Source organism: Octopus sinensis, linkage group LG5 (assembly GCF_006345805.1).
Source record: "Octopus sinensis linkage group LG5, ASM634580v1, whole genome shotgun sequence".
Taxonomy (NCBI): Eukaryota; Metazoa; Mollusca; class Cephalopoda; order Octopoda; family Octopodidae; genus Octopus; species Octopus sinensis.
Genome location: NC_043001.1, coordinates 27,079,024 through 27,092,932, shown reverse-complemented (window position 1 = coordinate 27,092,932; position 13,909 = coordinate 27,079,024). Strand labels below are relative to the sequence as shown.

Sequence of the window (13,909 nt, the reverse complement as noted above, 5' to 3'; positions counted from 1 at the left end):
AAAAACAATCTCATATCATTTTTCTTTCTAAATGAGTCCTGAATACCGCACAGCAATCCTCTATTTTGTGTTTAATGTACATCAAACTGAACAGCGTGTCGGACAAATTGTTTTGCTGTATTTTCTCTAGCTCGTTGTTTCCCCGAGGCTAACTTTATCCTTCATCCTTTCGTGGTCGATAAAATAAGTACCAGTTGTGCACTGGAATCAATGTTATCAACTTTTCTCTCCTCTCATAATTGCTAATGTCGAAACAAAAAGGGAAATTCTATGGTGTAATGTAGCATAGTAATAAGAATCATTTTAGAAATGGAAAATGTTGAGATGAAAGATGCAGCATGGCTAGGGAAAAAGGATGACTGCAATCACATCAATGTAGCTGAAGTGGGCTCTGTATTGAAGGGCGTGAACTTGGTGATAAAATGGGGAAAGGAGAGGGAGAGGACAGCCCCACAACCTTGCGGAGATCACAAAGAGAGTGACGTCCACCTGGGTAGATGGACGATTTTGAAATAGAATGAAAGGATAGTGAAGTGATCTTTCGATCGGGGGTGTGTAGGGTAGTTAAATCGGCATCGAAATGAGACATCAGGGCACTGGACATGAGGGAGAAGAGACGTCATGTAAAATTCAAATCTTTTGACCGACGTCTTTTCTACGACGGGCATCCAATACGATCGGATGTGTATGGCGAGTTCTGGAAGATTTGTAGATTCTGGTAAGAAGTAGTATAGTGAAGGCGTACAAGTTTGCATAAGTTCTTTTCCAGTCAGAGTACAGAGAAGTTTCCTCTTTACTGAAGTTTGTTTCGTCAACTCAGTGTAAGAGATTGTTGTTTTACCGCCCCCATTTCTTTACTGTTACCATAGAAACATTTTCATAGCCTTGTGACTAATGACGTGTGTATATATGTGTGTGTGTGTGTGTGTGTGTGTGTGTGTGTGTGTGTGTGTGTGTGTGTGTGTGTATGTGTGTGTGTGTGTGTGTTTGTGTGTGTGAAGGTGCTGGCCAAGAGGTTAGGTTGTTGCCATGTAAAGGCTCTTCTGATCGTTTAACCATGGCATTCTGTAGTTCCAGTTGAGTCTTTTTACATCATCATCATCATCATCATCATCATCATCATCATCATCATCATCGTTTAACGTCCGTTTTCCATGCTAGCATGGGTTGGACGGTTCGACCGGGTCTGGGAAGCCAGGAGGCTGCACCAGGTTCCATCGGCGACGTGCGGATGGTGCTTTTTACGTACCACCGGCATGGGTATCACAACTATAATTTCCATTTGATTTTTATTTGATGTTGATGTACTTGACTCAATAGGTCTCCTCAAGCACAGCAGGTCACCCTACAATCCAAGGTAAGCACAGCAGGCCGTTCTGCGATCCAAGATACTTTGGATGGGCTGGTGCAGGAAGCAGCCATGAACTCACGTTATTTGTCGGGTCTTCGCAGTCACAGCATATCTCCAGAGATCTCGGTATACTTTTTTGTTTCTCCTATTTTTTCTTCAAAACTGTTCGTCTAGAACAATCTTGCTCGTAGTAATTCCTTCAATGACTATAATCACCTGTAAATGCTACACCTTTTACAATCGGTGTTGTATTTGTTTCTATTTTATCTTTACTTAACTGTTAGTGAAATCATTTTGGGTTGGACTCCGCTTGTCTGCCATCGGATTTTTGGATCTTTATACCAGATCTCTTGTTTCAGGCGTTCTTTGATTTCGGATACTCTCTTTTTCTTCTTTTTTATATTTCTATACTTTTTTCCTTTAATTGTCATCTCATTATTGATTTCATTAAGGACTGAGAGATCTTTAAAAATCTTTTTTCTGTATAGTTGTTTTTCATTTTGCTTTGCTTGAATTTCGATATTGCTATAGAAGTAGATCTGAAGGAGAACTCACTTTCTTTTGTTACAGGGTCTACTGTATAAACTATCTCGGTTAACACGGTGATATTGATGCTCATATTGGATTTTATTAAATCTGCGATGGTCAAGTTTGTGTATTTTACTGTTGTCATTTCGTCATTGTTTCATCTTTTTGATGTACATTAGCTGGTCCACGGGAATCATCTTGTAGAAAAGTTCTATTGTTTTTAATTTCAAAATTATTTCTAGTTTTTTGTTGTCTTTTTCATGGTTTTCATCTGTAATATTTCCTAAAAGATTTCTTTTAGTCTTTTACTTGTTTCAGTCATTTGACTGTGGCTATGCTGGAGCATCGCCTTTAGTCGAGCAAATCGACCCCAGGACTTATTCTTTGTAAGCCTAATACTTATTCTATCGGTCTGTTTTGCCGAACCACTAAGTTACGGGGACGTAAACACACCAGCATCGGTTGCCAGGCGATGTTGGGGGGACAAACACACACACACACCACACACACACACACACACACACACAGATATATATATATATATTATATATATATATATATATATATATATATACAACGGGCTTCTTTCAGTTTCCGTCTACCAAATCCACTCACAAGGCTTTGGTCGGCCCGAGGCTATAGTAGAAGACACTTGCCCAAGGTGCCACGCAGTGGGACTGAACCCGGAACCATGTGGCTGGTATGCAAGTTACTTACCACACAGCCACTCCTACTCCTATATACACTTAAAATTTATTTTTACTGAGTATAGCTGCGGAAAAGTGTTCTTGTTTGACCATTTTCGATAGGGGACAGTCTAGAATGGACTGGACGTCTACTCTCACACCTAATGTTTGATAAGGCCTGACCTTAACATTTGTTAGATGTATAAACATACTTAGTTTACATCTAATTTAAATTGGTTTCCTGCAAAGAATAAGAAAACTCCTCCCTGCTCCCAAAAGAAAAAAAAAACAGTTTGAATGCAACAACGGAAAATAAAATAAAAAGATATTCAATTATACGACAGCATAATCCAACATGGAAAATGAAAACAGTCGTTAGTGACGTAAATACAAATAATTCTTTCTAATTTTGGTACAAGGCCAGCAATATTGAGGAGAAGGCGGCGAGCTGGCAGAAACGTTAGCACGCCGGGCGAAATGCCTAGCGGTATTTCGTCTGCGTTACGTTGTGAGTTCAAATTCCGCCGAGGTCGACTTTGCCTTTCATCCTTTCGGGGTCGATAAATTAAGTACCAGTTGCGCACTGGGGTCGATGTAATCGGCTTAATACCTATGTCTGTCCTTGTTTGTCCCCTCTGTGTTTAGCCCCTTGTGGGTAATAAAGAAATAGGTATTTCGTCTGCCGTTACGTTCTGAGTTCAAATTCCGCCGAGGTCGACTTTGCCTTTCATCCTTTCGGGGGTCGATTAAATAAGTACCAGTTACGCACTGGGGTCGATGTAATCGACTTAATACCTATGTCTGTCCTTGTTTGTCCGCTCTGTGTTTAGCCCCTTGTGGGTAATAAAGAAATAGGTATTTCGTCTGCCGTTACGTTCTGAGTTCAAATTCCGCCGAGGTCGACTTTGCCTTTCATCCTTTCGGGGGTCGATTAAATAAGTACCAGTTACGCACTGGGGTCGATATAATCGACTTAATCCCCTTGTCTGTCCTTGTTTGTCTCCTCTAGGTTTAGCCCCCTGTGGGCAATGAAGAAATTAATATTGAGGAGAAGGGAAAGTCAGTTACATTGACCCCAGTGTTCAACTAGTACTTTATTTTATCAATGAAAAGCAAAGTCAACCTTGACAACCTTTGAGCTCAGGATGGAAAAATCTGGAAAAAACACTGCTGAGCATTTTGTCCCATGTAGTAACAATTCTACCAGCTCTCTACCTTATACACATAAACTCGTGCACATTTGTTGCTCAATGAAAAAATAAAAAGGAAATGAAAAATAGTGAAGAAGTATCAGTTTTTTTGTTGTTGTTTTTTTTTTTTTTTGCAGGGTGGGGTTCACAAATGGTGCCACTACAAACAGGTGCTAAACAGGAACCATTTGGCTAGAAAAAAATGGTCCAATAGAATTATGTGACCAGTAAAAGTGGCTCTTAGTTCTTCATCTATGAGAGAGAGAGAGAAAAAGGGACATGTATCTCCGCATTACCAAGAGCAGAACCGGTTTCTTTATGCGCTCAAAGGAACGGCAAAGAGTATGGGGTGGGGAATGCAGTGACTGAAGAAACTTGGATATACAGAAGGGGCTGGGGACAACAGGGCAGCAATGATACAGTGAGCAGGGTAGTGAGGACAATATTGGGGAGTGAGAGATAAGCATAAACTGTAAAAGAAGAAATGTGTGGAAGAGAAGAGATGTAGTTTGGTTTGTTTGGGTAGGGTGTACCAAAAGTCTTATTGCTACATATAATAATAATGAAATATTTTTATTATATGTAGCAATAAGACTTTGGTACACCCTACCCTAACAAACCAAACTACATCTCTATTCTTCCACACATATAGTTAGAACACAGCTTTTCTTGAATTCAGTTTCACAGGAGTGGGTGGGTCTTCTCAATAACTTCAGAGAGAGAGAAAGAGAGAGATTTATACACACACCCGCATGCACGCGTGTGTATTAACACACTCAAGTTCATATATGCCCCATGTAGTAAATACATTTTTTGTTTTTGTTTTTGTGCAAGACATAAAAACAAAGTTTGTATCAAGTTGCTGGTGTTTATTTCTTTCCAGATAAGAGTAACAATATTGTCCTCATTTGAGATTTTAAAACAGAGGGTGGGAAATGCAGAATAAACATTCGGAAGAAAATGAAGTCACAAGATAAGGAAAAAAAAATATTTAATGGTTTGTTGGTGATGATGACAGTGGCAGTTTTAGAAGTAAGCCGGAGGAGAAAAGTGGCTTGCTTGACAACTGTTAGCAGAGAGACTTGAGTTTAAGTGAGATTTTTATAGGTAACAGGATGAAGTTATCAATTTTTGTTCATGTAATTCTTGTTCTTCCATTGTTCCTGAATAAAATAGAAGCCAACATGCAGGTAAGTGATTGGAAGAATGTATACTGGAAGTAAAAATATTATTAGATGTGATGATGATGTTGATGAGGATGATGAGGATGATGAGGATGATGATGATGATGATGTGATTGGTAAATGTCTTTAGTCAAATGAGATGTCTTTGAATTCCTAATTTCTTCAAAATTGTTTCTTGCTCCATTGTTTATTCTGTTGTATTTCATCACCCTTTCCATTCCGTTTTGTTTTGCTTTCTCTTTATACAACATTTGAGGAAATAAAATGACAATAAAATATATGAAACATGTACATGCACACACATATTCACACATGACACAAACATATATATATATGTGTGACCTCGTGTGTACCGTTGGCGAATTTTTCCTCTGTCTTCCCTTCTCTGGATCTTTCCTTCTCCGATGTTTCCGACAAAGAGCTCCGCTCGAAACGTTAAACCCTCTCTCTTTCCTTCTTTCCTGAGCGTCCAATAATACTATATTTGTTCCACGTCCTCGCGTTGTTTTTTTGTGTTTTCTTTTTGGATTAACTATATAATATATATATATATATATATATATATAAATATATATATATATATAAATATATATATATATATAAATGTATATATATTATATATATATATATATCTATATATATATATATATATTATATATATATATATATATATAATATATATAATATATATATACACACTCACACACACACATATACATATATACACATATGCTGAGGTGGCCAACGTTAATCGAAAAGTTAACTTCGTTAATCATTAATCCGTTAACCAAAAAGTCAACCACGTTAATTGTTAATCTGTTAATTCTTTGAAAATGCAACGGAAGTTAACGTTAACTTTTATTGAAAAAGGCATACCTACAGTTTAATACCCCACCGACTTTGTCGACTCATAACTTCCTGAAAAATGGATACTTTTTAACGTAACTTTCACCAAACAATCGCTTGTATACTGTAGATTGAGTGTATGTAAAGATTTGTTGGAAAAGTTTTCTCGAGGGTTTCGGGAGAGGGGTTTCGAAAAATTCACAGGACCCGACATTTCCTCCTCATAACTTTCTGGAAAACAGTTATTTTTTAATGAAATTTCATACAAATACCTTTCAAACGGTATAGATTACAAAAGAAATTTGTAGGCAAAATCTTTGGCAGGGATGAGGGGAGTTTCTGGGAAACGGTGTTTCGGATCAGATGGCCCACGTAAGTTGGAATTTCCTCGTTTTGACGGACATTTTTTCCAATGATTTTCACCAAAGTCTTCAGAATGATGGGAGGCATCATTTCACGATAAAAAAGAAAAAAAGTTTGAAAAGGTTTTCACTCCCGCCATCCCATCACCACCCCAGTACGAAACGATTTCGGTCTTTTTTCTTTTTTCACTACACACTTAAAACCTGTGGAAGAAGCATTTTCAGTTTTAAAAAAAATTCAGAGAAAAGATGTATGATTTAAGGGAGATCTGGCTGTTGTTTCTACCACATCCCTAAACCTCCCTCCTCGTTTCTTTCTCACTCACACATCTATTGATATTTTTCATTATTTTTTCCCCATAAACAAATTTTATGGAATGATGATGTTATATGTGTGTGCAAGAAAAAAAAAGCCTAAAAATAGTTTTAATGTTCATATTAATCTGCCAAATGTAATGCATATTTGTTCAGGTCCAAGAGGGGTAACCACAATATTTGCTTGTAACTTTGTAAAATTTTTACGTACAGATTGGAAACTTTGTCAGTGGGTGCTTTATATACCACTGGTTTATTGTTATGTAACTTTAGCTGATCTTGCTGAGTAAATTTGACTTTTATGGCTAGGTAAATTTAATTAACAGATGTAAAAGCTATAATATTACGGAAAAACACTAAAATTGAAATTCTTAATGCATCTTGCTTGTTTGATTTGTTACTAAAATATTCTTAGATGGCAACCGACAAAATTTTTGCCACTTTTCAAGATGAGGTACATTAATTTGAATTAATTGGTACAAAATTTTATTCTTTCGGTAAATATTTCATACCTCGGTGTGGAATGATTTTTTTCTACGTTTTTTTCTTACGGGTGTATTCAACGTATCTGACCTCCAAACCCTTTGTAAGCCACTTTTTTCTAGACAAGGAAGGTGGGAAGGGTGAGGGGGACCTCGAAGTTTCCCCACAAAGCGAGTTTTATTTTACGGGTCTTTTTTCTTTTCCAGGTTATTTTGCATGCTTCCAACGAATGTGACATCAAAATCACGCGTAAACGGTTCCTTTTTCCAGAAAAGGAAATATTTGACCGCTATTTCTGGCACGCCCTACTACCACGTAACATTTATTTGCATTCACACCGAAATATTTACCAACTTTTTTCCCTCCATTTATTTCTTCCACTTTATGGAAATCAATATTTTCTCTGTTGACATTCACCCCAGTTAATCTTGCTTTTCTCCCAGTTCTGTGCTTTATGGAAGAAAATCCCTCACATTATCTCAAAGCTACAAGAATTCACTAACGTAATTTTTTAAATTTTTTTAAAAGATTTCGTAGAGGAATTAGATACAATGGGTTTAGGCCGGTTTAAACACTAAAGGATTTAAAAGTGCCAAAACTATAAAAGCAGCTTTTTTGGCGAGGGGGGGGGCTTTTTGAGGGCTTTAGATTATTGGTGGGAGTATGCAAGTCTTCTGGTATAGAAGCGAGGCAGAGCCCTGCAGGAATTTCCAGTATAAGAGAAGAGATTCCCGGTATAGGTGAAGGGGCGTGAATGGGTGAGCGCATCACCGACAAGCAATGGCTAGCTTCACCTCAGGAAATAGAAATAGCAGTAAGAAGACACTAGTGAGAGAGACAGACAAACAGACAGACAGACAGACAGACAGACCTGAAAGACTTTATTGCTGGAAGAAATCATGACAAGAATGAGAAAGACAAGCTATAAAACAAGGTGAGAATGTTTCCGAATTTTAGAGGGAGAGTGAGAGTTCTCTGAGGAAATCATGTCAAAGTATGGGAACACATGGGTTATGAAGCAGGGAGAGAACAGTGCGAGGATTTAAGAATTATGGGTTTTGAAAGTTATTTGAAGAATTAAAGAATTACAAATTGCGAAAGTTATTTTATATCAAAGTACAGCATGTTAGTATTATGAGTTAGATGAATGAATGATGAGCAGTTAAAAATAATATATATATACAGGCTGCGGTGAATAAACTGTTGACTAAATTACGCAAAAATGAAAATAACACTGACATTTCATTTTAACAGATATATTTACCAAAATTACATAAAAATATCTTGAAATACTAAAGAGTAATTTTATATTTTTTATATTTTACACACTCACACACACACACAACACACACACACACACACACACACACACACACTCACACGCATACACTCACATGCACACACACATATACACACACATGCACACATGCATACACATATGCACACACACACACACACACACACACACACACACATTTTAATATTTCACTAAAGCATAGTGGTAATAATAACCAGCTTTTAGAACACAATACACAAATGCTCATGAAAAAAGCATTGGTCAGCTACAGAGCATAATAAGAGATGATATAAATGACAAGGGGACAAGAAATTTTATAATTCAATAAAATCGCCATTGGCTTTAATCACGGCCTCCAGACGATTTCTGAATCGCCTGCAGCTTATCAGGACGGTCTCCTTGTTAAGTTGATGAATGCTGTCGTTATCCTTGCCTTCAGTTCATCTTTGGTGTTACAAAGAATTTTGTTGGTCTCTCGCTCAACTGCGCCCCACGCATAATAATGAAGTGGGTTGCAGTCTGGGGAGTTAGGTGGCCAGATGTCAGGGGTGATGTGGTCGCAGAAATTGTCTGGGTTATCCTGCTTGTGTGGCATGGAGTAGAGTCTTGTTGCCAGAATAGGGTCTTCCAGTAGCTACCCTCTTGACCCAGGGTAGCACTACATCCTCCAGGCACTTGATATAGGCCTCCGTGCTGAGTCTGAGGCCATGTGGAAAGATGAATAGAGGCATAACGTAGTCATCACTAATAATCACTTATATGCCTTCAAAACAAGGAGTAGATGAAACAGGGACAACTGATGAAGAGGAATATTCTTTATGTTGCATGTCTCATTTCTCTATTTTTTTCGCTGTCCCAAAAAAAGTTCGTTTCTATGTTTTTGTTTTTATGTTTTTGTTTCTCATTGTGTTCAACGTTTTTTCGATGTCCTGTACTCATATATGCATGTATATATACATATATATGTAGGTATGTACATATATGTATGTATATATGCATATAATTATATATTATTTATATTATTATATGATCGAACGCCACGCATCTTTTTCTAAGTAAGTTTTATATATGTGTATATATATATATATATATATATATTATATATATATACACATATATATATATATACACACACACACACACACACATATATATATATATATATATATATATATATATATATATATATATATATATATATATAATAATAATAATAATAATAATAATAATAATATGAGGGAATATTATTCCAAACTTACAGAGAAAAATTCAATTTAAAAATACTAAATCAAATTTCACAAAATATAAAATTAGAAAAAGACACCTTTTATCAATTCAATAATGAAAAAATTAAATTATACCATTTAGAAAAATTACATCTTATAGAAAGATTATATATATATATATATATATATATATATATATATATATATATATATATATATATATCCTCGGTTTCGAGGCCTTTGCGCTCGCGCGCCTTGGCGCGCGCTGGGGGCTTGGTCGGCCCCTTGGGCTTGCGTTGTACTGCTTGTCCGTTGTGTGCGTGAGCGCGCTTCGTGTGTGTGGGCTTGCTTCGGATGTGCGCGTGCGTATGTATGCATACATACCCACACACTCGCATGCATCCCTACCCACATACATACACGCACACCTACTCACACACACACATACACACACATACCTGCACACACACACACATACATACATACACATACATACCTACTTCAGACATACACACACACAGACATACACCCATACACTCACACTCACACGCATACACACACACACGTACACACGCACACGTACACATACACACACACACCTACATACATACATTACACTTGTATACACACACACTTACATTCATACACACACACACCTACACAGCCATACCCTCACTCAGACACACACATCTACCTACACACACACACAAACACACACGGACACACACCCATACATACATACATCTACACACACACACGCCTACACACATACATACACACATACATAAACACACACACATACACATATACACACATACGCACACACACATATACTTATACACATGCACACACACACATACATACATACACCCATATACATACACACACACATACCCACATACTCCTATACGCACATACATACACACATACACACTCACACAAACATACACACACACATACTTACACACACACTCACCTGCACGCGCACACACATGCATGACAAACACCCATACACTCACACTCACATACGCACACACCAACATAAACACGCACACGCACACACACACCTACACTCCCACACACATACACACGCACCTACATACACACACGCACGCATACACACGCATACACACATACATTACACACGTACACACACACCTACATACACATGCATACACACACACACACAAACATGCACGGACACACCCAGACATACACACCTATATACACACGCCCACACACCTACATACACACATATACACACGCCCACACACCTACATACACACACATACATACACACACATACACGGACACACCCATACATACTTACATACATACACCTATACACACACGCCTACACACCTACATACACACACATGCATACACACACACACATGTACGCACATACACACACATATACGCACATACATATATACCCACACACATGCACACACACACACATACGCACATGCATGCATGCATGCACACGCGCACACCTACACGCATACACACACACGCACGTACACATACATACATACACACACGCATACATACACCCATACACATACATGCATCCTACACACACATACATACACACTCACACATACATACATACACACACACACACTCACTCACACACCTGTATGTACGCGCACACACATGCACATACACACACTTCCCCACACCCACACGTACATACATACACACTCACACACATACACACACACACACACACGGACATACATCTATGCACACACATACATACACACATACTCACATACATTCATCGGACACACTGCCACCCAGACATACACACAGACACACTCACACATCCACACACATACATACTTACGCGCATACTCGCAGGCGCGCGCACACACGCGCTTGCGCCGGTTCGCGCACGCATACGCGCCGCATGCACCTCGCTCTTGGACCCGACGAGACCTCCCGCCCGTTCCTGGGACCGTCGCATGTCGTTGGGTTCTCCCACGCCCGTCTCCGCGGGACCACTCTTCCATCTTCCCCTCAGCTGGAGTCCTTTTTCCTTAACCCCCCCTTTTTCGTTACACACACGCGCACACATATACACACATTGCTTAAATATATACATTACTCTTACACACATTCAATCTACTCGCCATTAATACCACCACGACACTGGACACACACACACACTACTACTCAACACACGCTGGCACGCTACATACGCCCCCACCCCTTCCCCTCCCTCCCTTCCTCCTTCCTTCTTTTTCTTACTACTGACCTTGTCTGCTAAGCTGACCACTAGTCTCGCCCTACCTCACACGCCTACACACAGACGCACACACTAACACACACATATATTTTTTTTTGTTTTTTCATCTCGCCTCACACACACACATACACACACGCACACGCACACACTCACACATACACACACATCTGTTGCGTTACCAACCTTGTCTCCACTCTTTTGCCTTTAAAAACCCACTTTGCTCTGTTATCGTAAACATCCGCCTTTCACCATGTGCAACTCGTAAACACCAGTCGTCTTTTTTCTCTTTCCCTGTTGCCCACTCTGGGATCTTTCTTTCCTCTCTCTTCCTTCTTTATGTTTCCGATGAAGAGCTCCGCTCGAAACGTCATACCTCCCTGCTTCCATTTCCTGAGCGCCTATTAATAATAATACTGTAATTGTTCCATTGTTGTTGTTTTTTTGTTTCCCGTTTGGATTAAAAATATATATATATATATATATATTATATATATAATATATATATATATATTATATATATATATATGTAATTTTTCCAAATGGTGTATATATATATATATATATATATATATATACGCACACATACAGAGATTTACATACACATACGCAACACACTTCTTTCAGTTCCTATCTACCTGATTAACTCACAAGGCTTTGGTCAACCCAGGGCTATAGTAGAAGACACTTGCCCAAGGTACCATGCAGTGTGACAGAACCTGAAACTATGCGGTTGAGAAGCTATTGTACCACACAAATGACAAGGAAATATGAAACCATCAAATAAACTTCATTAGCTTACGGCTGTTTCTGCTGTAAGCTAATGAATTTCATTATAAAATTTCTTGTCCCCTTGTCATTTATATCATCTCTTATTGTGCTCTGTAGCTGACCAATGCTTTTTTCATGAGCATGTGTGTATTGTGTTCTAAAAGCTGGTTATTACTACCACTATGCTTAAGTGAAATATTAAAATGTGTGTGTGTGTGTGTGTGTGTGTGTGCATATGTGTATGCATGTGTGCATGTGTGTGTATATGTGTGTGTGCATGTGTGTATGCGTGTGAGTGTGTGTGTGTGCATATGTGTATGCATGTGTGCATGTGTGTGTATATGTGTGTGTGCATGTGTGTGTATGCATGTGTGTGTGTGTGTGTGTGTGTGAGTGTGTAAAATATAAAAAATATAAAATTTTCGTTTTGTTTTAGCTTCGACATGAATCTGAAAATAAAGCTGTCTTTTTTGAACCTCTTGGCCACAGCCACATCGGGTAAGATTGACAAAACATTCTCTGCATTTTACAACTTTTATAAGTTCCCTAAATCATCAGGCATGTGGCTTAGTGGTTAGGGTGTTGGATTCATGACATAAGATTGTGGTTTTGATCCCTGGACCAAGCAATTCATCGTGTTCTTGAGCAAATCACTTTATTTCATGTTGCTCCAATCCACTCAGCTAGTAACAATGAGTTTAATCTAGAGAACGAAGGGCTCAGCTAGACTTTCTTGTCCTAGATATGCTACTTGGCTGCAGTGCCCCAATGACACCCACATTCAAATTTTGGAGGAGGGGGCCAGTCAATTAGATCAACCCCAGTACTCAACAGGTACTTAATTTATCAGCCCCGAAAGTATGAAAGGCAAAGTCAACCTTGGTGGAATTTGAACTCAGAACATAAAGACAGACAAAATACCTATTTCTTTACTACCCACAAGGGGCTAAACAAAGAGAGGACAAACAAGGAATGACAAACGGATTAAGTCGATTATATCGATCCCAGTGCGTGACTGGTACTTATTTAATCGACCCCGAAAGGATGAAAGGCAAAGTCGACCTTGGCGGAATTTGAACTCAGAACGTAGCGGCAGACGAAATACCACTAACATTTCTACCAGCTCATTGCCTTGAGTTTGTTAATAATATTGACACAATGACTCTTCCTACACACAAAAGTTTTTTCAACACACAGATTCAGATAAAGAATCTTGCAAATAAGATATAAAAACTATGATTTACATATCAAGAATTCCCAAAAACTAATCAAACCAGCCAACAACTATTTTAGATATTAAAAGAAATAATAAAATATATATTCAGTTTCTTTTGCCAAATCACTAAGTTATAGCAATGTAAACAAGCTAACACTGGTTGTCCATCAATGTTAGGGTACAAGTATAAATACAATGATGCA

General features: G+C 38.3%; 1 protein-coding gene across 3 annotated transcripts in view; it reads left to right on the top strand.

Moving 5' to 3' along the window:
- The first annotated feature begins 4,706 nt into the window (after positions 1–4,706).
- The window catches only part of LOC115211766 (atrial natriuretic peptide-converting enzyme-like), a 112,232-nt gene continuing 103,029 nt past the window's right edge, over positions 4,707–13,909 (top strand). Inside the window, exons 1-2 of one of the 3 annotated variants that reach the window (XM_036503263.1) lie at positions 4,707–4,945; positions 12,927–12,988. In XM_036503263.1, the coding sequence (XP_036359156.1) occupies positions 4,871–4,945; positions 12,927–12,988 (137 nt within the window). In that variant the 5' untranslated portion in view covers positions 4,707–4,870. The remainder of the gene's footprint in view (positions 4,946–12,926; positions 12,989–13,909) is intronic. The other 2 variants (XM_036503264.1, XM_036503265.1) reach the window with 2 other exon arrangements.